The sequence below is a fragment of the Crassostrea angulata genome, chromosome 7 (assembly GCF_025612915.1).
Source record: "Crassostrea angulata isolate pt1a10 chromosome 7, ASM2561291v2, whole genome shotgun sequence".
Classification (NCBI taxonomy): Eukaryota; Metazoa; Mollusca; class Bivalvia; order Ostreida; family Ostreidae; genus Magallana; species Magallana angulata.
The window spans coordinates 54,952,358-54,979,848 of NC_069117.1; the positions used below are offsets into that span (position 1 = coordinate 54,952,358).

At 34.1% G+C, this 27,491-nt stretch overlaps 1 protein-coding gene across 8 annotated transcripts in view; it reads left to right on the forward strand.

The window, feature by feature from the left end:
• The window catches only part of LOC128191626 (titin homolog), a 37,780-nt gene that overhangs the window by 1,831 nt on the left and 8,458 nt on the right, over window positions 1–27,491 (forward strand). For 7 of the 8 annotated variants that reach the window (XM_052863800.1, XM_052863793.1, XM_052863794.1 and 4 more), the window contains exons 2-28: window positions 25–360; window positions 535–697; window positions 1,108–1,293; window positions 1,531–1,715; window positions 2,016–2,132; window positions 8,284–8,410; window positions 8,510–8,713; window positions 10,376–10,480; window positions 11,475–11,576; window positions 12,614–12,745; window positions 14,238–14,378; window positions 14,640–14,750; window positions 14,997–15,056; window positions 16,438–16,572; window positions 17,022–17,930; window positions 18,675–18,799; window positions 19,213–19,284; window positions 19,903–20,005; window positions 20,961–21,167; window positions 21,718–22,016; window positions 22,558–22,672; window positions 23,127–23,210; window positions 24,289–24,342; window positions 24,995–25,132; window positions 25,502–25,576; window positions 26,683–26,909; window positions 27,424–27,477. In XM_052863800.1, coding sequence (XP_052719760.1) covers window positions 25–360; window positions 535–697; window positions 1,108–1,293; window positions 1,531–1,715; window positions 2,016–2,132; window positions 8,284–8,410; window positions 8,510–8,713; window positions 10,376–10,480; window positions 11,475–11,576; window positions 12,614–12,745; window positions 14,238–14,378; window positions 14,640–14,750; window positions 14,997–15,056; window positions 16,438–16,572; window positions 17,022–17,930; window positions 18,675–18,799; window positions 19,213–19,284; window positions 19,903–20,005; window positions 20,961–21,167; window positions 21,718–22,016; window positions 22,558–22,672; window positions 23,127–23,210; window positions 24,289–24,342; window positions 24,995–25,132; window positions 25,502–25,576; window positions 26,683–26,909; window positions 27,424–27,477 — 4,566 coding nt within the window. Of the gene's footprint in view, window positions 1–24; window positions 361–534; window positions 698–1,107; window positions 1,294–1,530; window positions 1,716–2,015; window positions 2,133–8,283; window positions 8,411–8,509; window positions 8,714–10,375; window positions 10,481–11,474; window positions 11,577–12,613; window positions 12,746–14,237; window positions 14,379–14,639; window positions 14,751–14,996; window positions 15,057–16,437; window positions 16,573–17,021; window positions 17,931–18,674; window positions 18,800–19,212; window positions 19,285–19,902; window positions 20,006–20,960; window positions 21,168–21,717; window positions 22,017–22,557; window positions 22,673–23,126; window positions 23,211–24,288; window positions 24,343–24,994; window positions 25,133–25,501; window positions 25,577–25,877; window positions 25,950–26,682; window positions 26,910–27,423; window positions 27,478–27,491 lie in introns of all 8 variants that reach the window. The other variant, XM_052863799.1, reaches the window with a different exon arrangement.

Sequence of the window (27,491 nt, forward strand, 5' to 3'; positions counted from 1 at the left end):
TTTCAAGTTCTTGTTTCTTTGTAGGACTACTACAACTTTGTCACTGACTCCAGAAGAATCTACCTGCCCCCAATACAGCACTCCTATACATACGATGAACCAGAATTCTCAATATCACGGACATCCAAAAAGTCTGTACAGGAGATCAATATGCCCAAGACATTCACCACCAGGAAGGGGGCCCTGCTTCTGTTCTCGGAGGACATGGCCCACCGAAAACGACACTCCCATCACCACCACATTCACAAAAGTCACATGGATTTTGATGATAGGGAGTCGCAGCTGTCGAAAAGTGCAGATGAAATAGATCTGAGAACTGTAGATGATTTAGCTAAATCTATTCTCTCCTTTGGAGCTCAGGTAAAATGCTCTTTCTTCAACTCCCTCTTATATACATTGTCTGATTTTCATCGTACACTATGTATGGAAATTGCATAATTTGTAGATGCAGATGCAGGTTTCTTCTCCTTTCCTTTTTAAGAGCAAATGCTATTTGATAAATTTCTTGGACTAACAATTATATTCTTTGAACAGGGTCCTGAGAGAGAAGATGGAATGTACCTTAAATTTGTTCATGGGCGAAGGAAAAGAGATTATTTTGACAGACAAATCCGTCCTGGTTTTTCAGCCAAAAGGTATCTGTCATCGTGGACCAAATGTTGGGATGACAATGTTCTGGAGAAAGTCATCAGCAAAGGTACGACAGATTTCAAACCATTAATATGAAAACTCACAGACTTGTATTAAGTAATAAAGGTGTTTCCTGTGATATGTTACTGGAAAAATAATATTTTATTCTAAGAAATATCAGAGGGTTTTACCAAGGGAGGAAACAAGTTACTGTATCTTACAGCTGTAAAATTTGCAATATTTGTGTTGACAGTGTTGTATTAACCAGTAATATAAATTTGCATTAAGTAATTTCAAACTGTTAAAAAAAAATTTTGACATTAAAAATGTAAAATAGAGAGAATGATTAAAAAAAGGGGTATAAATGTTTTTTTGAGTGCCATTGAAAAAAAATGATGTGTTTATTACTATCTGACATTTTCAATGATTTTAAAAGAGTCCCTTAAGACTTAGTTACAATACATGTATTGTTTGCAGGATACTTGACGGAGAAGTCTCTGTTCTACTACAACCCTCTGATGCCCCATCTCCAGCGGCGCCTCAATGACGACATGTCACACTACCCCACCCCCTACAAACTAATGAGGAGCATGTTAATGTCCCCTGGGAGCCTGTCTGGCTACACCTTCTACAGAATCAGACCAGAGTCAGCTGAAACCATTAGTAAGTGAATATAAAACCATAATGGGAATTAGAATCTAGAACATGTATTAGGATACTGAAAAGGAAGATGCAAGAATTGTGTAATTTCATTATGTGGTGTATTTTACAAAAAGATATTTATATCCATGTGTTTATATAATCATAGAAAGTTGTCATATGCTTAGTCATGTAGGTTCATGTACAAGAGTATATTGTTGTTCATTAACCGTAATTCCCAATGACCTTGACCTTTGACAGTGACACAAGATGTTGACCTCCATGGAGTTCCACCCAGCCAGGGAGCCTCCATTAAGGTCATTAGTACCAAAGATGGAGTTCAGAGGGAGGTCACATACGGCAGCCTGGACAAGAAAGCCCAGGAGGAAGTGTTGACGGACCTACTGGTGAAGAGTGCGGTTCACTACGCCATGAAGAAACAGCAAGTCAGTATACCTCATGTTTTTTGCACAAGTTTATGAAAATTCACAGTTATCTGATGTGTTACACCCAAAATAAAAATTCATTTGTATATTTTATTTAATGGAAATTAACTATACAGAATACAAATATTATCAATATTCATAATTTAATATTGGAGACATACAGGTATTTTAGTCTGAGACACATTTCTCTCTCTCTCTCTCTCTCTCTCTCTCTCTCTCTCTCTCTCTCTCTCTCTCTCTCTCTCTCTCTCTCTCTTCTGAATTTACAAACAGACCCTTGAAATTTATTTTGTTTCACAGGAATACTTTGAGGACAACCTAATGAGAGCTATGGAGTCCAATAAGATTCGGGAGGTGTCTGAGGGTCATGAGACCCCAGCATCCATGCCACAGTTTGACATGAAGGAAGCTGTAGAGGTGAGTTTATTCCACAGAACTGACATTATCAATCAAATTCATATCTATCAGAATGATAATCAACGGTCTCATTTAAAGACAGAATGAGCATCACACTGCTTTTGATCTCATTTCAAAGTTATGCTGTATTTTCATCAATATTTTTGGAATCCAATTTTTCATATATTTTGTTGTGGAGTAGATCATTGAAATCAAACATTCATCCACAAAAGATATGTTGCATTAAATTTTATTTGATAGTAAAATGTACCATAATCTACAAATTTACATTTCCTCAAAAATGTGAAGTTTAATAAATCTTTTAGAATTGATGCCAACAAATACTAATGAAGCCACACTATCATTTAATAGTTACAAATTGAGCCAAATTTTGATAAAATGAATAATATCATTGCAATTAGATCACCAGAGAAGTTAATGTAATTGTCAAGAAACAACATAAATCAATGATTTGAAACAATTTTTGCATTGTAGCATGTGAAAAACTTGTAAATAAGTTATCAGATGTTGCCCATGTTTATCATCTTTCTGCATGTTGCATGCCTAATTACAAAATAAATATTAAGTTTTAAGAAGTCTAAAAAAAAGTACCTGAGAAAAAATACTAATTCAATAGATGTTTACATATTTTGCTGTAAATTTGTCTTATAATGCAGAGTTTATAACAATGTTTGAAGCTTTTAAGTAGAGGTAAACAAGAATTTAATGTCGTAAACATAAGTCATTATACCTGTTTAAAAGTTTACTTGGTGTATAACATCAAGGATGCATTGTTAAATTATTTAAAAAAGATGCAAGCTATTAAATCCAAAGCATATTTTATTGCCATCTTTGATTACTAGAGTAAAGGCATGTTACTTTGGTAGACTGATTGTCATTTATTGACATTTTTAACATCAACCTTGAGTTTGAGGGATTCGACTCCCACAATTCCAAGTCTGACATTTAAATCACTGTAGAGTTGATGGAAAACATTCATAACTTGTACAATTGTGATTATTATCCTTGAGTGGAGATGCGTATCAGACTTATCTCATTAATTATCTGTTGTCTCAGATCTGATTAAGACACACCTGTATCCTTGAACACTAGACGAGTTCAGAGATATTGTGGACTGTTTGACCTCTAGTTTGTTCCAAAGCAATGTTTTGTATTGTAGTTTTTTATTCGGTTCAGTAATAAGTAAACATCGGTGCAGGTTTACATGGAATTTAATTACTAAGGAACAATTGATTGTCATTCCGCATTCCTTATCAGATTTGTTACCGACTACATTGTAAAACTGCATAAGGATTCATAAAAAGATGTTAATTCATAGACAAGGTGGGTCAATTGCATATCAAAGCTGTCAAAAATCAATTTAAAGAATTGCACCATGGGAGGATACTCAAGGTTTAGTAATCGACCTTCATGGGAATAAGTTTCTGAAAATATGTTGCTTGCTGACTATTTTCATACATGAAAATGAATATTACCCCACTAATTATCCATCTTTTTTTAATATTGGGAAAAAGGAAAATTTGTTTTGGTAGCATAGCCCATATAAATAATATCTGCAAAGAATTTTTTTCAAAAGAGATGCTTATAGTAATGATATATGTAAGAAAAAGCATGGCTGTGTACATGTTGTTCCCCCTGAACTGATTTCATTTAAAGGCCAATACCATCTTGCTAAAAAGTCTGCATGTCCTCTTCAAATTTTAATGAAATTATATATTTGTTGAGGGCTGGAAGTTATATCTTGTGACTGACGGTTTTGATGTCAGTATTGACATTATTTTATCTTAATCTGCTGAGCAAGGCTCTCCTCTGCGGAGACTTGGAGGGATTATGTCTAATGTGACTTTGCTGTTGGCTTAGAGATTGGACAGGTGTAAATTCCAATGAATCTGTTTGATCTTATTAAATTTTTAGTCAGTCATCTGCAAATGTCAATTCATTATATCTATTGGAAACTAAATTTTAATGAAACATTTACCAACCAAAATTTGGGTTTTCTTTGAGTATGAATGAAGTAATCTGGTAGAACTATGAAATAACCACTTCCAGACCATTGGGCATTTTTTTTTAAGACCTTTAGTTTTTGTACATTATATTCATGCATAAAAAATATTTGAAATTCACCACTGAAATGAAATAAAACCTTTTATTTTTATGAAGTTTTATTGGGCATCTAAACTTAATTGACTTTAAGTGACAGAAATCCATAGGATTTCATTGATTGTAAGAAGAAAATAAGATCTGAACAGATTATAGTGAGTTTGTCAATTATTTTAGGAATGTAAAATTAAATCAAAACCCTCTGTTTGCAGTATTAAAGACAAGTAATGAAAAAAGGAAAAGAAACTACAAGTGTGCTATTAAAAAAAGCTTTTTATCATATCTGTTCATTTCTTCATAAATAAACAATTAATCTATGAAGTGAGAAACCTAACAAAGGACAAGTTTAATGAATTAACATTAAAATGAAAGTTTCATAAATTGAATCAAGGTTGCGAAGTTCAGGTGGAGTCCCAATGTCATTGATCATTGTGGCCAGCAGTGATGTTCCTAATCCGTAGACAAGCCTGGATCTACTGGGTGATAAATGACAGGGGATTTGGAAATCAATGACTAATATTGGGAAAATAGCACTTGTGTTAAAGAAGAGTCAAAAGTCTAATATCTTCAGATAGATGCATGAGCGCTCAAGTTGGAATTTTTGAATGTTTTTGTGGCATAGTTTTGTTATAATTTGATGAGTGTATGACACTTTCCTGGCCATCTTGATTTGGAGTATCTGATGTCTGCCATCAGGACATAAGCCTGTATTTGAAAGGACCCGTTCAAGAATTTGATAAATTGTCTTCAATATCAGTAGATTATGAAGTCAATTGATTAAATGTGTATTGTTAATTTGTGAGCTCACCACGACCATTGACAACTCCAGTAGGCCAATCGTTATCTCTGTCACAGGGCCTCAAATTACGACGTACACTTTAAATTGATTAAATAAGACCAACCTTTTCTGTGACACTCTGTAATACACATCCTTGAAGCAACAATAGAATGTTTGAAAAAATATTTTGTCATTATTTGAAGGATTTTTGAGGCAATGTTGTTAATGGGAACACAACAGATTATTTATTTATATATTTATCTATTTCAAGTGGACTTAGTGAAGACTGTGATGGATAAATGATATGTAGTTCTTAATTGGGAAATAATGGACACAAATGTGAAATTATCTTGAAATCTCTTAAACAGTCGGTGATTGATCATGTGATCCAAATGCAATTATCGAACAATTCTAAACATTCGAAAATTAACTTGTGAGTAATGAATAGCATTTGAATTAACTCTTTTACATTAGTAACAAACTTCAAATGATACTTTAAATGCTCGAGTAAATTATGACCACAGAACTTTCTGACACAAGTGTCTAATGATAAAATAGGCTCAGATAACTTGAAATAATACGCTACAGCTCTTTTGTTATTAAATCAAACAATTTCCCCATTCTTGTGTCCAATTTACTTTGAAATCAAAAGCTTGGAGATTTAAATTTCATATTTACAAATCATTTACTATTGTGCTCTGCATCTCAATCACCATATGCTGCTTTGTCTAATTTATCAATATTAAGTCAGGCAAGGTTTTCACTTTAATTTACCTCTATATTTTCGTGTTACTAGTTTGAATCAAAATATTATGGAAGGAACTTTATATGCAGGAGAAATTTGAAATTTTCGATGGATTTCAGACTTTGGATTTAAAGTTCAATTACCAGTACATTTAGAAGACGGTTTGAAACTCAAAAGTTAGCATAAGTTTAAACAATACAGTTGTGTGGATTGACAGTTCCGTAATGTGAACGTTGTTGGTAGAAAGGGAAAGAATAGTTCATTAAGATATGGATAAAGGAATAGATTTTTTTATTCATCACAAAAAGATTCCTGTTTCTGTCAGTCGTGTGGAGGACTGTAAACTTAAGACCTTGAGTCGGATTAACCGCTGAAGTAAAATTCCAACGAATAGAAAATGGCTCTAGTCGATAGTCTATTTCCACCCATAAAACTTAAAAACAGTCGCATCTCTCCATCAGGGAAGAAAAGTGATGGAAATACAAGTCTCACGAAAATGTTCGCAAAGCCAATCGCGCTTAGCGATGTGCCGCAAAAGATTGTCATGTGTTCATTACCACCAGTTTCTGTTCCCAAACGTTTGACAAAGCGACCCCGCCACTCACGATTACGCCGCCTAGGTGTGGGGGCACCTGCTAGGCCCAAATACCACCGCCTGGGTTCAGGGCTTCTTGCCCCTAATATTGTGGATAGCCAGATCTTAACAGATATGATGGTAGGGATCTATGAATCATTCATTGCACAAATATATTTCCAACTGCAAAAATCGGTCTTAGTGTGTAGAGATGTAACTTATGTAGTCCTTTTTTTTTTTAATTCTTTGAGTTGAATAAAGTCTCATGGATATTTTTATTGTATCTGTAGCCATAATTTGATTTTTGAATTATTATCTTGTCAAATTGTTCGAAATGTTGATTATAGAGAACCTTAATTAATGTGTTACACACACATTTAGAACATATAATAAAATAAATGACAAGTTTTTAGTGAAACAATGTTATTAAATGTTGATGATTATGAGGTTCTTTTATGTTGCAAAGTAATTGATGAATGATGTCATGCAACAATTGAAATATTGATATGAATAAGAGAGCAACTTTAATTAAGTTTCACTGCAATTTTTTTATGGACTGATATTTTTATACCATTTTCATATTGTATCTTTGAGCAATAGATTCATTTTCAATTGGATCTGACAGTCGGAAAGAGCTAATAAAAAATCAAATAAAGAAAATACACTGGCATTGAGGGCTAAATCGATACAGGGGAGTGCATCTCCCGCTCTCGATCCAATGATTAAGTTCATTAAAATGATTAATGTGTACACATAAACTTCAGATTCTGTTGGTCATTATTTTTTCACTGCCTCATCCTATAATCAATACACTCAGAGAGGCTATAAAACCAGAATTGGAATCGAATGCACCCTGAGAATAGTTCCATGGATTACCATGTATAACAGAACTGTATAAATTAAGTTTACTTGTTCAGAAATTAAACTGACCCATATCAAAATTTGATATGCATATTATGTTTGATATTGTTAATCTTTGAAAAACAAAATTTTTATGACAAAGAGACATTCTTTTCTTTTTTTTAAATTGGAGAAAATTATTAATCTGAAAATGTTTTGTATGAAAATGAATGTGTAGTTTTCTTTGACTTCAGTTTTGGGAATTCCAAAGACTGATGAGATGGCTGCAATTTTTTTGCAATTGATCAAAGTTTTCAAATTAAAAAAAAGAATATAAAATTAAAATGCTTATTGGTGTACATAAACTAAAATGCTTAAGCACTAATTTTTATCCTTTTTGTATAGTCAGACAAATAAGAAAATCTCCTTTGATAAATCAGATTTTGCAATCTGATGGCAATAATTGTCGATTGCATGACTGTGGGTGAACTGAACAAGGAGAACACAGGATGTATCTGTGGTAAAACCACATTAATTGGCTGGCCATTAAATTAAATAGATCTATATGTAACAATCCATGCAGATCCCGTGGGAAACCTTTGATGAGAGAGATTTAAAAGGGAATGTAAATAAATAAATAAATTATCGATAAGACTTCTCCCATCCTTCCACCTGTCCAGACAGAAGTTAAAATAATTAAACCTCTTAAAGAATATAGCTGGTCTGTTCCTGTGTCTTGTACAATTATACAAGTTTTTCATGGAAAAACTAGGAATATGTTCTTCATATTTTGAGTGATTTTCCTGACATTAAACTGCACATTGTACTGGAGTAAAAATGGATAACTTTGCAAAGATTGAAGAATCTGTTGGTAGAAGGTCATATTTTGACCTCATTTTAAGAAAAAAGTCATCATTTGAACTCATTTTGAGGAAAAGTCATCGCTTGAAACTGGAGTTTTTGGAGCCTTCTGAGTTACATGACAAGTTGAAAATTTTTGTGGCTATTCATCGTCCTGCCAAGCTAAGGGTATCTTTTTGAAAACCCCTCAGACAACTGGAGACCAAGCTTGTGGATTATCTTGTTAATTTTGCATTCGATTTTCTTTTTTTAGTCTTTGCTGGACACACAAAAATCTAAAGGTGCTGTGATAGAGGCCGACCTTCCCGAGGATAGGTCTTCAGTAAGGTCAGGGTCAATAAAGCCCAAACATTCAATCAAAAAGCATGGCAAAGGAGGAGGTAAATATAATTAATTACACCAATTGATATTGCATTTCTTTTCAAGATTATTTATTTTTTTGTTATCAAACATTACCAATCAAACATCTTTTTTACCAGTTCGGTCAAGTTCAAGTTCGCCCGCCCTTGAGGACAAAGAATATATAGGGGGAGTTCCTGTCGTGTCCTTCAGAGATGGGTCAGGGTCACCAAGCTCTGTTCCTCAGCTCCCCCACATCCCTGGGGCAATTCCTCTGACCACAATAGGAGAGGTCAGCCGGGAACAGACCACTGTGGTTCCTCTCCCACCCATCGGAGGAAAAGGTGACATTTCTGTGTTCATAACTTCAGTGCTCTCCCCTTGTATTACTCTCCTGGCATGCATGAAGTCTTATAATAGGACCTCTCTAAATTTTTCAGAAAATGTATACATATACTGCTTTTAGCACTATACAGATGCTTTATATTACTGATACTGTATTTTGAATACTATCTCTTCAAATATTCTTATAATGTACATGCATGCCTCGACTATTGACCTAGGTGATGGGAAATAACTAAATTGGTGGAGGTTACTGTTATTTTTTCCAATTTAATATATTTTCTTTGATTTTTTTTCTAAATTTAACCATCTCCCTTTTGTTAGTTCAACTGCACTGAGAAAATTCTTGATCCTTTAAAGTCCAGGTTTGACTTGAAGTGATATATATACTAGTATGTGACTGACGAAAAAATTAGAATTATTTAAGTGTGTTTACTTAGGGACACTGATTGTTTTGGACGTAGGTGTTTGACGTTTTCTGGAGAATAATTTGATTTTTGTGCCAGGTAATCTGAGCCCAGACATCTAATTATAAAAGCACTCTACCATTGAGAAGGAAAGAAATTTTAAAAGTATTGACAAAAGATCTTAATTAGATTTGTTCAACCGGTATACCATATTTCATGTAGTGGAGTTTTGTGAGAAAACTTTTAAGATTTTACCCAAGTTTTTTTCTCAGCGGACTGATACAATATGATTGATTAATTGTTACAGAAATTAATTTTGGATAATTATTAGATTAATTATTTGACAAGAATTGGAATTCTGTCACATTATAATTTTGATCTTTTTATTAAAAAGTAAAACAGAAGCTTCAGTAGGAAAGTAATTCTGATTTACTGCAATATGAAAATTGTGATAATGGACATTTATTTCGGTGACGTTTTAAGATTTTATAAATAATAAATTAAAATTGAACTTTTAAGGGGTCAATTGTTATTTAAAAGCAGTTGAAGTAATTTACTGGTTGTGACTTTCAGAAGAAACAGACCATAAGATACACATCCCATTAGGAAGTATGATCCCTCCCTGTTCTGTAACAACCCTTAAACTCCCTCTGTGAGATTTAACAGTCCCCCTACGTTAATCTAACTGTTGTCAAATTACACAGTTATTGAATTACCCAAGTACAATCCTCTGATTCAATGTAGGTGTGTTACGTTTAATTAAACATGTGTGCTATGATTTCATTAAGGTGTTTAATCACAGGTTCAGTAACCGGAGAATCACGGGTTGGTCAGCTCCCGTGAATGGGGCATAACTACAGACTCAGGAGCGATACAAGCTCAGATATCTCAGTGGTCCAAACAAAGCTTGCCTTTATATTGTCCCAACAATATGCTTTATTTTTATAAATACCCTAAAATGTTGCTTCCAAGAGTTCAAATCTTAAAATCTGATGTAGTTTTACAACTAGCCGATATAGAGAACATATTTTTATTCTATTTTATGATTTGAATATACATAATACATGAAATTTTTTCTGGATGTATTCAATAAGATTATTACTAATTTCATGGTGTAAAGATGGAGCAATGAATGTCTTTGACGCTTGTATTAAAAGGGTATATCTGAGTCTTGTATTACTTCAGTGGGTCAGCAAGATTCCTAAATCAAACTATATAATCTATTGGTTGACCACATTCTCTCTGTGTATACACCAGGAATTCCAGTATTGAATGTTCATCCCCCCACCCCACAGCATACAACTCTTGAGTCGTATGATGGTGCGGGGAAAAACAAGGAAAATCTCAAGACTGTTAGCGAAGGTAATGCTAGCTCAGATCATCTCATGTAGGCTGGGTACCAGCCAAGCGTCATTGTGGGTACTAGATTTAGATTTCAGGTTATTTTTATATAGGTAGAAAGTATTATTAGAAATTATTTTTATTTGTAATCTAGTCTTATAGAAGTAAAGTAGGTACAAAAACCATAATCTAAATTTGGAGAAAAAAAATTAATATTTTAACTTGTAACTGAGATATCAAAGAAATAATTAATGAAACAACTGAAGGTACAATATTTGGTAATGAGATGATGTGAGTGAATTCTTATATCATTAATATTGGAGCATTAAATTTGTTCAGTATACGTGGGTTATTCATTATAATGATACATGTATATACATTGGGAATTGGATGTATAAGTGGGATATTGATATAAATATATTCCCGGTACTCAGATATAAAAGTGTGATCTGGTTCACGTTTGGATTTAACTGCACACTTTGGCTGTTTTTCAGTTTCTGCTTGCTTTTGTTTTATGATTGTCTTTGATTGTCTTTGAGTGTCTTTGTGCTAGCTTTCTTACATTCCTTGTGATAAAGGAACCTTTTGTTCTGTGCTGTCCTGTTTTTGTGATATTACTTATTATTTTGTAAACTTTCTTCTTTCTCTGTGTGTGTAATATTATGGTTTACAACAAATAATTTGAATACATTGAGCTAAAAGTTGCAATATGGCTTAAAATATTATTATGCATGGTAAGTTAGATGTTGCAAATTAGTAGAATGACTAGAGGCACTTCATCAGTTAAAAATTGCTGTGATTTTAAAATTTTCATACAAAATGCATAGATCTTTATGATATTTATGGAGCCATGCAAGTCTGTAGTTTTATATTTCTTGTAATGAATGAAAATTAATTAGCAGATTAATAATCCGCATGATAAATAAATTAGTTTGTAATCTGTACCTTCTGAAGCTGTTAGGAGATTGCATGGGTTATAAGTTGCGGGGGATTGAGGATGGTTTGAATGTTTTAGTGGACACAGAGGATGAGTGGGGAGCTCAGGTCCCCCAGTCCCAGCAAGCAGAGAATGCATCCACGAAAGGGGACGTGGAAACCGAGTCCAAGAAAGAAAAGGGTAAGGGGTGTGTCCATGGTTCTCTACAGGCCACAGACATGTCTGTTAATGTACTGTGTCTGTGTCTGTCTACTAGTTTGAGCATGTCTATTAACTGTGAGTGTCTAGCAGCAATGGACATGTGTGTTTATCTGTCCATAACTGTCTACATCTCTTTACACAGTGTCATGATTGTCGACTTTCCTTTCATGATTGTCTACTTTCCTTAGTCATAATGTCTAACATTGTGTTCCGTGTTGTCTGTAGAAATGTCTTGTTTCATATGTGTCTTTGACTTTCTATCAGCAAAAGACGTGTACATAAGATGTGTCTATTATTGTCAATTGGCTATAGACATGTCTATTTATTGTGTTTGTCTATTGACTAACACCTTTGTTTCTGTCAGAGTGTTGTATTGTCTACTTCTTTCCTCCTTATTGTTGTATTCCTGCTAGTTTAAAGCAGTTTTGCTGGCAACTGTTCTTTCTTTTGTGTTTTTACTTAAAGATGTGGCATTTTGTATGTTTTTAAATGTTATGTGCTTATCGAGTTGGCTATAAAGTGGCCAAACACCAACTGTAAACTACACTGCCCACAGCATTCATGTACCTGGTACATGTGTATTGTCTATTATATATTGTTTTGTCTTTGAACACTTCATTATGATTTTGCTCACTGTGTTTTAAATTTTGGTGTTATTTCTGACCACTTTGTTTCTGCATTGAATTTGTTGCAAAAATCATCATGGTACCATCTATTTATTGGCTGATAGCAATTGTCCAATATATATTATAGAAATTAAAATACTGTTTTGTTTTTAATCTTTGATAAATGTGTCTATTTAAGGAATTGCCTTCATTTTGAAATGATTTATTTTTGCATCAGTTGGATTCTATTTGTGCAATGATGTAAAATCATTAACTATAAGCTCTCCCATTCACACATTCACACAGGAGACTTTAGTGGAATGAAGTGTCAACAGTTTCTTTGTAATATGTTCTATGTAATATGTTGGTACAGAATAATCTGTTGACAAAGATGGCTTCTCTGTTCCCTAGTTGAAGTGTCCTCTCAAGTCCTGGGTTCCACGGAGAGTGTGGTCACCAGTGTTCACTCTCAGAAGGACGGCAAACTCGGACGAGCTCCATGGAAAGGCAGTCAGACCAGCGTCAAGAGCTCAAAGAAAGGAGGTAAGTCTTGGCTTAGTCTCCAGAACGTTTGGCATAATGTTTTTGATGGAGTGCACAATGTTTTAAGTGATTGTATTGCATGTTGTAAATGATATTTCAGCCCAAAACCTGCATGTACCTAATAATCCGTCAAACACAAGCTTTCATTCTCTGGAAATAGCTTGTAAAACAATACAAAGGTTAAGCATGCTCCAGAATTACGATGAGGGCCCCTCGGGTTCTCAGTCTCACTATGGTGGTTTACAAGTGTCTAGGAGGAGTAGCATTCAGAACGACTTGTGGGAAACAGAATGTAAAAATCTCTGTAGAAATCACCAAGGAGTTTATCTAGATAGTAGATCACAAAAGAAAATTTATTCTTTTTTTAAGCATCATGTCTACAATTAAATTTTTAAGTAGGACTGCATTTAAAACATTTTTTAGTGTGTGAAAATATTTTCTTTTCCTTTGTTTATTGTTTTTGTTTTTGTGATGATAGTATTTTCTCTACTCACTTCAGAGTTCCTACTCCATGGTTTGTGTAAATCAGAATAGACATGGATGATAAATCTGTAATGGATTCTAATATTATTCTAAACATTGATGATTATATACATGTAATTGTGTAAAACCAAAATAAGACTATTTTGCATTATTGAAAGTAAAGTTACTGGACAGCTATAAGTACGAAGTTGAAAATGAATTAGATATGAAATTAATATGCAGTAAATTAAATATGTATGCCTTTATGCAGTCTAAAAAGAAACAAATATTTTTAAAGTGGGTACACTTTTAAAACAACTTTATTACTGAAATGATATAGCATTTCAAACTGGCGATCTTGAAAGTAGCAGCTGTGAGTCTCCAGGTACCAACACCTGATATTAACACCGAGTACAATAGTATGTGTGTCTGGTATAATCAAGCTCAATTAATACAAAGGGGAGGGAAACATATAATCACAAGCTCAGGGGATTGTTGTAGGAGTGGGGTATTCATTATTTTTTTGCTCCATTGAGAAAGTTTTTTGATATTGTGTGAGATTTTTTGTTTGATTTGCAGTGATATTAATAAAATATTTATGTTTAATTGATATTTTTTACCCTCTGGTACTGCATGAATATGATTTATGGTTGTGGAGTGCACATGCAGTCCATAGGGTTCCTTGCTTCATCTTTATTAAAGCTCAATGTTAATGATGCATTCTGAAATACTTTTGCTGAGTATCTCCAATTTTAAATTACTGGTATCACTACAAACATGCATGTAATTTATACAGTAAATTATAATTTAAAAGAAATTTAAGTTGAGAAGATATTTTTCTCTTGCTTTAAGAGTACAAGAATTTTAGAAAATTTAACTGTGTACAAACCGGTACTATATATACATTAGCTGTTACATTTTAATTAAAATGATGTCATTTATATGCTGTTGATGATGTATATAAATTTTGAGTTTTTATTAAGATTTTTTATATACAATTAGTTTGATATAAACATTGTGTGTGCTGTAGCCGGCAGTGTGGATGATGGGTCAGTCAAGGGCAGTGTAATTATGGGGCCAGAAGGGGAGCTAATCAATGTAGGGGGAACCATCAAACCACATCTCAGAGACATCGACTTGGTGCATGATGCCAATAAAGTGTTTGGAAAAGGTGAAAAAAAAAGTTTTTATCAAGAACGTCACGTCCCTGCAAGGTTGACTTTTTACCAATTAGGAAATTTTGAATTCAATTTGTGATATTTCGAACTGTTAGTCTTTATTATTGTCATCTCTAATTCATGTTGATGCTGTGTCAAAGATCTTGATAAAGTTTGTTTATAAACAGAAAATATTAGCAATATTTGAGAACTTACGCACTGATTTACTGCTCTCCAGTCCTGTGATTGTAACAATGGGAGTTTTTTTAAATTAGACCTGGTGAGTGATGAATCTGATACGGAGGATCAGCCAGACGAGTGGAAGAAAAACCGCACTCTTCCACCAGGGGCGCGGGATCAGATGAGAAACTATGCCAACAAAAGAGGTACAAATATCAAATTCATGTAATATTTGAAAAGTTTTGTAAATGAATATGTAAAGTTTTGTTTTCAGGAAAATGTCATTAAATTTGCATTATCAGGCATGCAACAACATATATATATATATACAAAACATAGTATATTAGTGGATATGTTTATCATTTTTATTACAATGGAATGTGCCAATTTTTCTTAGCTTCATTTTTTAAAATCAGTGTGACATAAAGGCTTTGATTTATCCTTGTAAATAGTTACTCCCACAAATTTGTCAGTGCTGGACCCCCTCCGCCTGCCTCGCCACGGCGACCCGAGTGAGTGATAGACTTGTAGCATGCATGGCTCAAGCTTTGCAGTTCTCTTAGTACAGTTATATATAATCCTCTTTGATTTTTTGTATAATCCTCTCTCTTGCATGAAAGCTGCATGAATATTTCTGTAATGTCTGTGATGTGATATTGACTTTGCTTCCATTAAGCTCTGTTTGGTCTATAGTGTATACTGAGCATCTTCTGCGAGTTCTTGTCTTGTAGATTGTCTTTTAGGCTGAAAACAAAAATCTGGAAACAGGGTATCAGGTACAGAGAAAGAAATTGATTCAGAAGTAGAAAGAGTCTAGTTGTAAAGTTTAATTTAACTAAGTATTTTAGAGTAGTGAATAAAGTTAATGAAAATAGTGAAATGCACTATCCAATTTAAAGATAAATTAACTGTTAAGAAAAAAGGTCAGATCAATTTAATGAAAATAAGAACTTCTATCTGCTTTCTATTTTTCAATATGTTGTGTATCAAAAACCAGGGGAGATAATGGAAGTTCTAATTTTAATTAAATTGACAGCCAGATTTGATTGTTGTGAATTAACTTTAGGTTTCAATGCTTAGAAAATTGTTGAAATAGTAGATTTATGCATAAATTTTTTTAAGTAAACGTACAATTTGTTAGTTCTAATTTTCTGAAAGTTAGAATGCAGTCATTTGCTTAGATATTTCAATTTGGCCGTCATTGAAAGCTTTTGCTTGAATGTTATAAAAGTTTTAGTCGGATATTATTTTTTCTGACAACTTTACTCTAAAAAGAAGTGACTGTTTAATATTCAGCAAGTAGCTTTAGAAGTTATATATTAGTGATTGAATAAACTTACACTTGTATTTTTTGTGCTTAGAAGTGTGCAATTCCATTACAGATGTAGAAAGAATGCAGAAAATGATTTCATACATACATGTACTCCTAGTGGTATTATCTTTTTTATGATATATAAAGTTTCAATTCCATCGTATATATATTTTCTCCTGATGGACGCATGTGTCAGATCTATTCTAATGAATACTGGTAGATACTGATAATCTGTATACAGGTACTCTATAGTTTGAATTTCCTTTTTGTATCATAATTTCCTTTTTTTTCTTTTTTTGCTCATAATCATTTCTTCTTTTTTTCATCATTTCTTAATTTCTTGCTTTCTTTATATACAATATAGCCACATATACCGGTAGTGAAATAAGTTTTACAGATTGATTTTTCATCCATTTGTTTTAAAGTGTTTAATTCAGCTTTGATGACAAAGCGCAAAGTAAAATGACAACAAGTCAAGTGTGCATTATGTTTTTTCAGTTCATTATTTTGTTTATGATGTTAATTTTATTTGTGGTTTTGTTTGCGGTTTGTTTGACCTTGTTGACCTTGTGACACTGTAGAGATTGACTACACCAGTGGTGACATAGACGCCACGCTGTCTATCAGCTCCTGGAGCTACGCACCGCGGGACCAAGATCCAGAAATAGATGTGCTTAAAAAAACCAGTAGTTTACAGAGTCTACCAAACATAGAGGGTAATTTGTCAGTATAGCGCCATGCACCGCTCTTTCTCTCTGTCACACTCTCTTGCTCTTTGATTCCAGCATGTCTCGCAACTCTGGAAGTTTTGATTTTCTACAACTAACCGATTTCTCTTCAGCTAAACTTCTTTATGGTCAACTTGATCTTTACCAACTTTTTTTGCACATTTCTACTGTTTTTTTTTCTTTCTGGTCTTTGACTGTTTTATCACATTCAATACTTTTTGGAATTGATGGGTGGTTTCCCGCTTAAAAACACTCAATATGCATGTATTTAAGATGAAAAGCTCTCTCTTATTTTTAATGGCACTTTCTTTACTGTGTTATTATGTATAAAATTCTCTTATGCATGAATGAAATAGGAAGAGTTATATTATATATTCTTCATGTCTCATGCTCCCTTTGCTATATAATCAGCTCTCTCATACTGTGCTTTATTTCAGTTGAATTTTTGAAGGATTTAAGCATTTTAAGCAGAGCTACTGAGAAAACAGAACCAGCTGACAGACAGATCTCAGAGGATGTGGACACTACTGATGATTCCAACAAGGCGGCTGACCCCAGCTCCAATGCGCCTAATGCAGACACTATCAGCTCCCTCCAGACCCCCTTTACTCAGTCCGTTACCCCAGGGGGCAGGATCACCAGTATCCTGGACACCCCTATGGGTCCCCTGGAGGATACTCTATTGGAGGAATCAGAGAAAGATGGTCCAGAGCAAATCTCAGAGAAGGATGAAGAAGAAAATGGAACAGCCAGTCACCTGTCCCAAAAGTCGCCTGGAAGAAAAGGATCAGTATTATCAAAAATCTCTGTTGTTGATCCTGAGATGTCAAAGTCTGCCTCCGGGAGTGGAGGTCAAGCTATGTCTCGAAGCGGTAGTATGGCAGACTTGTACAACCGAACATTGGTTCATAGCAGAAACCGCAGGCGTTATAGTTTGGATCTGGGGGGAAAAGTGAAGATTAGTTCAGACAACAAGGTCAGAGCACAAAGTGAAGACCTTAACAAGAATGTAGAAGTATCATTGGATGACCTCAGAAAGAAGGAAGGCAAGTCTATAGAAGCCAGCCCTAGTGAGGAGAAGCGAATATCTGTAGGGTCTCGCCGCGCCTCCAGAGAGTCCATCTTCAGAAGTCTGTCCAAGCAGTCTATTAACCAGGACGAGGTGCTGTTTGAGGGGCCGGCCGAGAGCGAGATTCTTGAGGTCGCCTCGGACAGGAAGTCAACAGTGTCAGGTGATGAATCCTCCGTTTTAGCTGTGGAGGGACAAGAGGTCCCTGGTCCCTCTCTTGAACATCCTTCCTCCAAAACTGAATCTCCCAAACCCTCTGAAGACGTTGCTCGCTCAGGTATTCTAGAGGTCACTGAGATCCCCTAACATTTTACTTCCACTAAATCCATGACTACCATCACATGTTAGAGTAACGGACACAACAGGATTTGTTTTTTTTAATTCCTAGTTTTGTTGAACTCCATCTCACAAGTTTTTTTTTCCTTCTTCACTTTGTTTAAAGAGTTATTTTCTCACATCTATCACTCAACCATTACTCTTTATTTCATTTACAGTTTTTATCTTTGTTCACTTCAAGAATCTTAACATTAATGAAAAACAGGTTTTTTTCAGAGTTTACACCAATACTTAATAATAAGGAAGAATAATTTTTTACTTTTTTTATTTATATTTAAATTTATACCATAAGTTCATAATTCTGATAGTTATTTCAGCAATCATATTTACTAATTAAAAGTTTTACTTCATGTAGTTAAAACAGGTAACGATAATGAAGTTGTTTGTCACTGCATGTGTTTGCTGTTTTGTTAATGTGATTATGCACATTTAAGGTTTCTTAATTTTATATTTACTTTATGAAGTATTAGTTTATTTTTACACAAATGATACTTATTTTTAGAATTTTATTTGTTATTTGTTATCAATTGTGTTTATTGGTGTATGATTTTAGAAAACATAACATTTTAACAGTGGGGTAATTATATGATGAAGAAAATACATGTAAAGTAAATGAAAGCTCAACTAGTAAAAATGTTCTGTATTCTGGTATGAAATTTTCAATAAAATATATCTGTGTCAATAGATTCTGCGAAGTCTAAGGTGTCAGAGAAGGAGATCGTGGATGCATTAGCTGACCACGCCCAGCAGATTGCACAGAATGTACTCAGTCGCAGCGCCTCGGGAAAGGATCTGGAGGAGGATGTCAGGGTAAGGGGGATAACTCAGGATACTGACATCTTGTCAGGGTTAATACAGCAATACTGACATCTTGTCAGGGTTAATACAGAAATACTGACATCTTGTCAGGGTTAATACAGAAATACTGATATCTTTTTAATGGGATTTAATAGTTCTAACATTTGCAATTGTCAGCAGAGATATCAAAATACCAGTCTATGATTTAAAAAAATTGATTTAAGCTATATATATTCAGTCCATTAATGCAGAATATAAGGATAAATACAATATTTAACTACTAGCAGATTGACCGGGTGATGCATTTTAAGCTCTCGCTTTTAACATTTGTTGAGCACTGAATGGTGGCTCGCTATATGCCTCTGACACTACCAGAATTTTCTCTGATTTGGCATGCTATGCAAACTAACTGTTGAATCTTCTAGCGAGCGGCTAAACTCTGGATGGAGACCCACCCCCCTCGAGATATCTCACGGAGTCAGTCGGTTCAGGACAAGGTATTTACTAGTGTGACCATAGATAAGGCAGAATTGGGTGTAGGAAATGTCAATTTTTTTTCACTATTTTCACTTTCGTTTTACCTACCAGGGTATTCATGTACGGTACATGTATTTGAATTGAAAATAATCACCATCTGACTGTCTGTTGTATGTTTGATATCTAAAATAAAAACCCCCTTTTTTTTACCTTTATGTATTATTAATTGGTTTTTGTTTACCAGTCACAGTTTTTCAAATGTGAGGACCAGTAAAGGTTGAGTTCCTGACTTTAATATCTGTTTTTTGGTATTTTCCTTGAGAAGTTTCTGTTTTCTGAGGCAGAAAATATTTTTTCTTGTTTCTTAAATTGGTGCTGAGTATTAACCGTGTGAAAAAACTCAAATGTCTTCAATAACACTTACATTAATCAACTTTTATGAAGTTCATGTAAGTATATCAAACAGTAAAACATGAATCAGGCTCTTAATTCTTTACATACAAAATGCTTCAGTGATTTTATTTTAATACCAAAGCGCAATATTCTTGAAAGTCTGCTGATTAATGCTTTGATTTAAAAATGCAGGGTTATGGCGCTATGTATTCTTGAAAATAATATGCTTACATTTTTTATTGCAGTCCATTGTTCAAGAAATTGTATCTGGTCAAGAAAAGAGGAAAAGTGCAGGACCCACCGCAGGAGAGTATCGAGAACTCATCAAGGCTAACCTCAAAACAGCTAGTGAGTATCTCATTACTGTTAGCCTCATGAAGGCAAATCTCAAGCAATCTTGTTAGTATCTCATTACTATAACCCTCTTCAAGGCAAATCTCAAATAAGTATCTTATTACTATCAGCTTCATTAAAGCAAATCTCAAACAAGCAAGAGAGCATTTCAGTACTCTCAGCCTCATTTGGGCTAATCTCAAGACAGCTTAGGGTATATAACTGGTATAAGCAGCCACATTAAAGCCAACCTCAGTACCCTAAAGTCATAACAAAGACAGTACAGAAATTGTTGTAAAGATTAGGGAGGCAGCTGAGCAGATGAAAGAAAATCCAATAATTTTCTATTTTCAACTTATTCAATACCTGTGTAACTGACATACTGTTGTTTAAAAAAAGACCCCATGGTCTAATTTCTGTGAGGTAGGATGATAAAAGACATAAGACTAGCATCTTTTCATTAAAGCAATATGAGCTGTATTTTTCAGATTTTTATTTTGCAGCAAAAACCTGCTAGTACGATAAGTCTGCATGTAACTTAAACTTTTATGATAATAAGATTTGAAAACATTATTAGTACATGTATTTGTCAATAGAAAGATTTCTCTTCTAAGGAATATATAGCAGATCAATTTTTGTACATGACGACAATACTAGTAATTCAATTTTGCTCCAATTAAGCTTCTTGACAGCTTTTTCCACAAAAATATGGCTTATTGAAATTTAAAAACCATGATATTTTTTGTCATTTTAGTAGAAAATCACATTTTTGTAAAAAAACAAATTCAACGTGAAAATTGCAGCTCATATTGCTTTAACTTTCCTTTGAATTGCAGGCAAAGATAACTAATACATTTGAAATAATGAATGTCTGGTCATTCTGACCATATGTTTTATGACTGCTCAGAGAGTTGATGTAGTTATTTTGCTTTATGCATTGTGCAGTACATTGAGAATCGTTCTTTTTCAGTGTCCAGCTCGAGTGGTGAGAATGTTCCTGCTGACACAGAGGTTAGTCCAGAACTCATAGAGGCCCTTGCAAAGGAAGAAGTTGCTGCAGAAGATCTGGAGATTGTGCAAGATGACGACGGAAAGAGTCTCATCCGCAGCAAGAGTCAGGTCTCCATGGCAATGGGCGGAGTCAAAGAAGGTCATATTTACGTACCAGTGGCTAAAAGTAAGCTAGTGCCAGGTTTGCCTATATATTTTGGGGAAATTGTATTTACCTGGTAGTTATTATCTTACAGGACAAAACAAAAACCATTTATGTTTAATAATAATATTGATGAGTTATGAATTTCAACATTAATATATTTTTACCATTTTATATGATAACTTTTCAGTTTTCTAGGTACATGTATTATAGTTTGTCAGTAGTAAATTCTGGCTTCTCCTCTCAATAACTATCAAACCTTTAATACTTCATCAAGGCTAAAGACATAATTTTATTGCTTTTAGGTAGAAATAACTATAAAACAACACATTCACTACAAATAAATCTGATATTTGATACTTATCCTAACTTAATCAGAGATTCACATGGCAATCTGCTTCATTTATTTCATTTGGTATACGGGTATATGTTGTAATGCTCAGAACATCATCTGTCAGCTAGTGAATATTTACAGTGTCTTTGCTGTATGTGTAGTTAGCATATGATTGGTGGAGGTACTGCTTTTGGTTGTGGCTGTTGCTTGGTAACACTGCTTAACCCTGTTGCTTTCCAGACGGGCAGAAGGGTCCTGCTACTAGCATTCCTGTGGATCGACAATCTAACGCTGATATAGGGCAGCTTGCTGTCATTCACTATGTTGGGGACAAGGACTTGGTGAAGGAGGGGTCTGAGAAGACCCCCTCAGATAGGGGTAGTAAAACCAAGTCTCAGCCCCCCTCAACTCTCGGGGAATCTATTGCAGAGGAGGAGACGATGGTTGATGATGCCTCGGAGCATAAATCTCACGTGTCCTTCAAGGACGAGGCCGAGATCGAGGACGAGTTCCAGAAAGCTGTAGAGGGGCTGGAGCAGGTTTGTAGAATGGGGGGCATTACATCGGCAGCATTTATCATTTTATTTTCAAGCCTAAAAACATTTGCAGTACATTTTTATTTTAGTTTCAAAAGAAATTACTTTCTTTACTCTTAGGAAGTCAAAATCAAAGAAGGAACTGACATTTTAAAGTGAATTTCAAAATGTCACAAAAGATGAAAATGTAGAATGCAACGTTACTTATATTGGCCTACCCAAAAAAATTTGTTATGAATTGTATCCAAGTTATGTTTGATCAGACATATTAGATGGATTGGCATTTGTACCCCTTAAAGATGGATTTGTACCTAAAGTAACGACTATTAAACAAAAATTCAGAGGATCTATATGTATGCGCTCTGCATATCTCGGTAGGCGGTCTGGACTCCTCTTTTTAAGAGAATAATGAATTGTCACTCTTGCCTTTAAAATATATTTTTTTCCTTTTTCCACAAAACACATTCTATATTACTTAAATTACCTTTATAAAAAAAACTAGCAGGAATAATAGAAAGTAATGTGATTGTATTCATTGAATCAGAAATCAGAGAAGCAGAGTCTAAAGAGTGGAGTGACGGATTCGGATGGCAAGAAGAGCAAGGTGTCCCAGGAGAAGGCCGCCTCACCTGTCAAAAAGAAGGAGGAGTTTATTGTCGGTAGGTGCTGGAAGATAAAAACACACACAAGATTACAAATTTGTTTTCTCAGAAAAAAAGATAAATTGCTCCATACTAAGAAATTATTTCCACATTGTGAAAATATATCAATTATTTAGAACTCCAACTTATTTGAAATGGATACAAGGGTAAAATGATAAAGAATATAAGATGTGTTCATTTTGCTGCTCTGTATTTGCGAGGGCATTTATACACAATTAAATGTAACAGCTAGTAAAGACTGAGTTAATTAGATTTTAATCTCTCAAAAGATGATCAGTCTTTCTCTTGTTAACAAGGTTTGAAAAAAATGTATTATTCACTATTAATAATGAGTGATCAATACCATTGTTCTGTTACAAAGTTTATTTTGATGATGTATATGCATTCCTATGTTTAATTTTTATTCCAGAGTTTTAATTTTCTTCATTGTTAACTTGATAATGTTTCTTAGGCAAAGTTGATACAAAGGATGACATAAAGGCCCTGTATGGACAGCCTGACCCCCCACCCAAGGAACCATCACCTCCCACAATGGGTGAGACTCGAGGACTAACCCCCACCCCCACCAATGTAATGCCTCCCCATCACGTAACTCACCTAATACACCCTGTCTAGGACCAGGCCATTTCTGCTTGATTCATTGGTTACCTGTCATTGTCACGTGTGTGCTAACTTTAACTTTTCAGTTTCAGGAATTCTAACCTACTACTTTGAAATGAAGTGTGCTCATTTTTTATATTTTGTCACCATCATCTTTATTTTTTAGCTGATTTAACCATAACACTGTAAAAAAGTCATGCATGAGGCAATAACCTATCATGCAAACCAACTTAACTTGTGTGCATATGTACCCCTTTTAACTTTTAATAACAATTTACATCATTTAAAGGGTGTTCTAGGATTAAGGAGAATTGATTTATTAATGTATACATTGGTGTGTAAAGACATATTAATTACCTGGTAATTCAATATTAACAGCTTTTAACCAATACAGATTATTAATAGAGCAAGATGGTAAAGGCCATTTTATGGTATTTTTCTACCTCTAGACAAAGGAGAGTTAAATAAGATGCAGAATTAAATCAATAAGTAAGCAGAATGCAATGATAAGCCAATATGTCATTTGTTGTTAGAGGAGTTAATTTAAGTTTGAGATGATGTTACAGACATCCCTTGCCATGACAAATCTTTACCATTTTTTCAGTATTTTAACATCTTGAGTAATGATATTGTATTTGTAACAGTCCCTGAAGTTTGTGTTGAAAGTTGCATGGCTATAAATTATGCACTTTTTCCCCTTTTTTTCAAAATCACCATTAACTCAAATTTCATTTAAAAAACTGTGTTTTGATGGACTGATTAATTCTACTTTTTTTACTTTTGTGTCCTCTGTGACAAGAGGCATTCTTTATGATACAGATTATTGCATGATCAAGCTTAAAGATGGTTCCCATCAAATTTTGAAAATTAATAGAATAAATATTTGAGGTAATAAAGGATTACAGATGATGAGTGCTATGAACAAGACTGTTTTACTTCTTTCATTTCAATGAATAAGATTAAGCAATGTATAAGCTAGATGCTGGTTAACACAACCTGTATTTTGCTGACAGTTAAGAAGCCCAGCCCAGTTGCAGAGCCCGTACCTTCTCCCCCGAAGAGTGCCGGTGAGAGCGTGTGAAGTGCACCGTATTCAACGGCATCATTCATTCTGCACTTAGATCAATTACAATTCATTGAATTGAAAGTTTTTTTCTTTTTTAACTGTGATAAAAAATTTTAAGCTGACCTTAACCACTAACAGAAAAAATTATGTATTTAATGTTCTTTCAAATTAGTACACTAATTTTGTATTTCAAATTTTTTTATCAGAATATCATTTCCTAGCAAGATTTCATGGCGATCATTTTAAAGTCAGACTATTAGCTAATTTGAGTTTTAACTCCCAGTCACTCAATCTATCCAAACCACTGGCCTTATTATACTTGTAGTAATAACAATGTCCAGCAAGAACTAAGGAACTATATCTGGAAAATACAAGTCTTTCAGTTTCTAGCATTAATTAACTTGGGGTATTTTTATAGACACTGGATTTAGTTTTAGTTGCCCATTTACCAGTAATTATTTTAATGAACAGCCTGACAAGGATTTCTCTGCAGCAGTGCGTTTTGTGGGTAGAAGTATACTCGGTACAAGTTAGCTTGCAGCGCGTCCTTGCTACTTGAAGCTATTCAATGCATCCAGAAGCATTAGACTCAGATTAATACACATGACTAATGAAAACATTAGTTTCAGTTTGATATTTCTGGTACTTTTAAGGGAAAAAATCAAAAGATGGCGAACCTAAAAAACTTGAGGTGGCAGATGACAAAAGTTCAAAATCTGCCAGTACAGCCAAAACTAGTACCTCGGGTACTGGGTCTAAAACTGTGACATCCGCTAAATCTGAGGAAATGGGTGAGGAATTTAGCAGAATCACGAGGCAGATACACAGTTTTGTGTGAACAATTTTCACAGGCTGGGACAGTTTTCACTTGCTATATATATGGAATTCACTCAAGATTATCATCAAAATATTACAAAATAAACTTCACATTTAAGTCTAAAAAATAAACTTTACATTTAAGTCAAAGAAATCTAGTGAAGAGATTTTTTATATACTGGTATGCATCACCCATCACTTGTCAGACAGTTCACGTTTGCAGTTGAATTTTCCCATCAAACACGGTTTACATATTTCCACATTATTTTGTGCTTTCTTTTCAGGTTGGACAAAACTCATGACACATAAGACTATGTCTATTTAACTTTGATGTTACATTTCAGCTCAAATTCAGCAGGATTTCCAGAATGAAATAAAAAATTTGTTTGGTAAAGTGCCAACAAAACAGGACGTAAAGGGTAATAATCGCTGCTCTGGGAATATTTCTGACCATTCCTTTTTAGCCCGGGGAATAACACCATTAGCCTGTTGTTTAACAATTAACTTTCCCATTCTTTTGCTAATACTGGTTTCACTTTCTGATTTATTCCAGGTTTCACTCCTCACCATTTCCTGACTAAACTCTTCCGACAGTTATGACAGTAAAACAAAATCCCTTTTTTTTTGTGCGTGTGTAAATTTGGCTAAGCTGTTTTGTTTGAAAATATGCTAGAGATTTATAGACCAGTTTGCTGATTGGCCAGATCTGTTTTATTACAGGAAGAGTTGATTACAAAGATGAATTAAAACATCTGTACAATAATCAGGCAAAAAAGCCTGAAAAACCCAAGGGTGAGAGTAAATTCAGACAGTCAATATCAGTTTATCAGTGTAGCCCTAGATACTTTAGCTTTTTTTTACTATACAAGTTTGTTTATGTACGAGTTTTTTTTCATATTAAGTTTTGCCTCAGCATTATTCAGAGTTCAAGTATATAGAGTTCCTTAAATATTAGTCTTTATCACATTATTTGTTGAAACATCTGCATCAGTATAAACAGAGATATAGCTGCAAAATTTTATCCTGAGTTACAGCTCAACCAATTTATTCTCTCCTTTTCTATAACAATTCTATCCTTTGCTCCTCTTTTATGATAAAAAGAATGTAAACTTATAAGAGTTTATATCACTTCAAAGTGTGTAAATATTACTTTGAGTTCACTTTTTTTGTGTGCATGATTGACAGTATATTGAAACTATATACCTCTGTCCTTTTTTTTTTCAATGCTTCAATCCTTGATTTTTCTCTTTTGTCTTTCAGAATTTTCTTTTCAATGTCTGTACCTTTGTTTTCACTGAAACATATAAATAATTCATAAGACAAATGTAAATACTCATTGCCAGTTGAATTTTCATGATTTTCATGTATAAGTAAAATATGTTAATTTGGTTATTTTTATTAAATATACATGTAAATGTAAGTAAATGTTATGTTAATGCACTATGCTTGTAAAAAATGCGACTTTTTTATTACATGTATTACGATACCAGTAATTCAGATAATAAAATATCAATTTACAAAACAGGTAAAGGGAAAACCAAAAAGATACCCTCCCCAACTAAGAAGCCTGCCAAGGAGGGTAAGGCCAAAGGTAAGGCTAAGGGTAAAGGCAAGAAGAAGGAAGAGTCGCCGGAACCCAAACCCGCTGAACCGGAACCAGTACCCCAGGAACCAGTAAAGGAGCTGACCCCACCACCCCCCACACCCCCACCACAGGAAGAGCCACCCGCCTCTGATTTGGAGAGTGACAGGGTGAGAACACGTCACAGTGTAGTCAGTTAATTGATATATAAGAATGAGAACAATGTACAGTATACCGGTAGTCAGTTAACTATACCAGTAGTCAGTTTACTGATAACCAAGTTAGTATTAATAAGGTACAGGTATGTTAGAAAGCAATAGGTATTAAAAAGTCAAAAGAGGAACAATGTAGTTTTGGTAAATCAATTATAGTGGGTACCCCATCATGACTTTTAATAAAGCAGTAATAAGTAGTCAAAAGATTGATTATGTACAGAACAGGTGCTTTACTGTTGTTGATTGCAATGAAAATAGAAACTTGTATGATACAAGGCAGTACTGAGTCAAAAATAAATTGTGCACAGTACAAGCAAGGTACTGAAATCACAGCTACAGTGAATACCAGTATCTAGTCAAAATACAAATTGTGTAAAAACAGAATGTATGAAATCCTTTGTAGGCATCATACTTGCTTCTCAGCATGTGTAAAAGTAAGGAAAATATATCCATTACCATTGTTTTTCAGAGAAAATCTATTGCCTCCAGTATAAATGTTAACCTTAAGAAAGTGATGTCAAAGGTACCAGAGTGGAT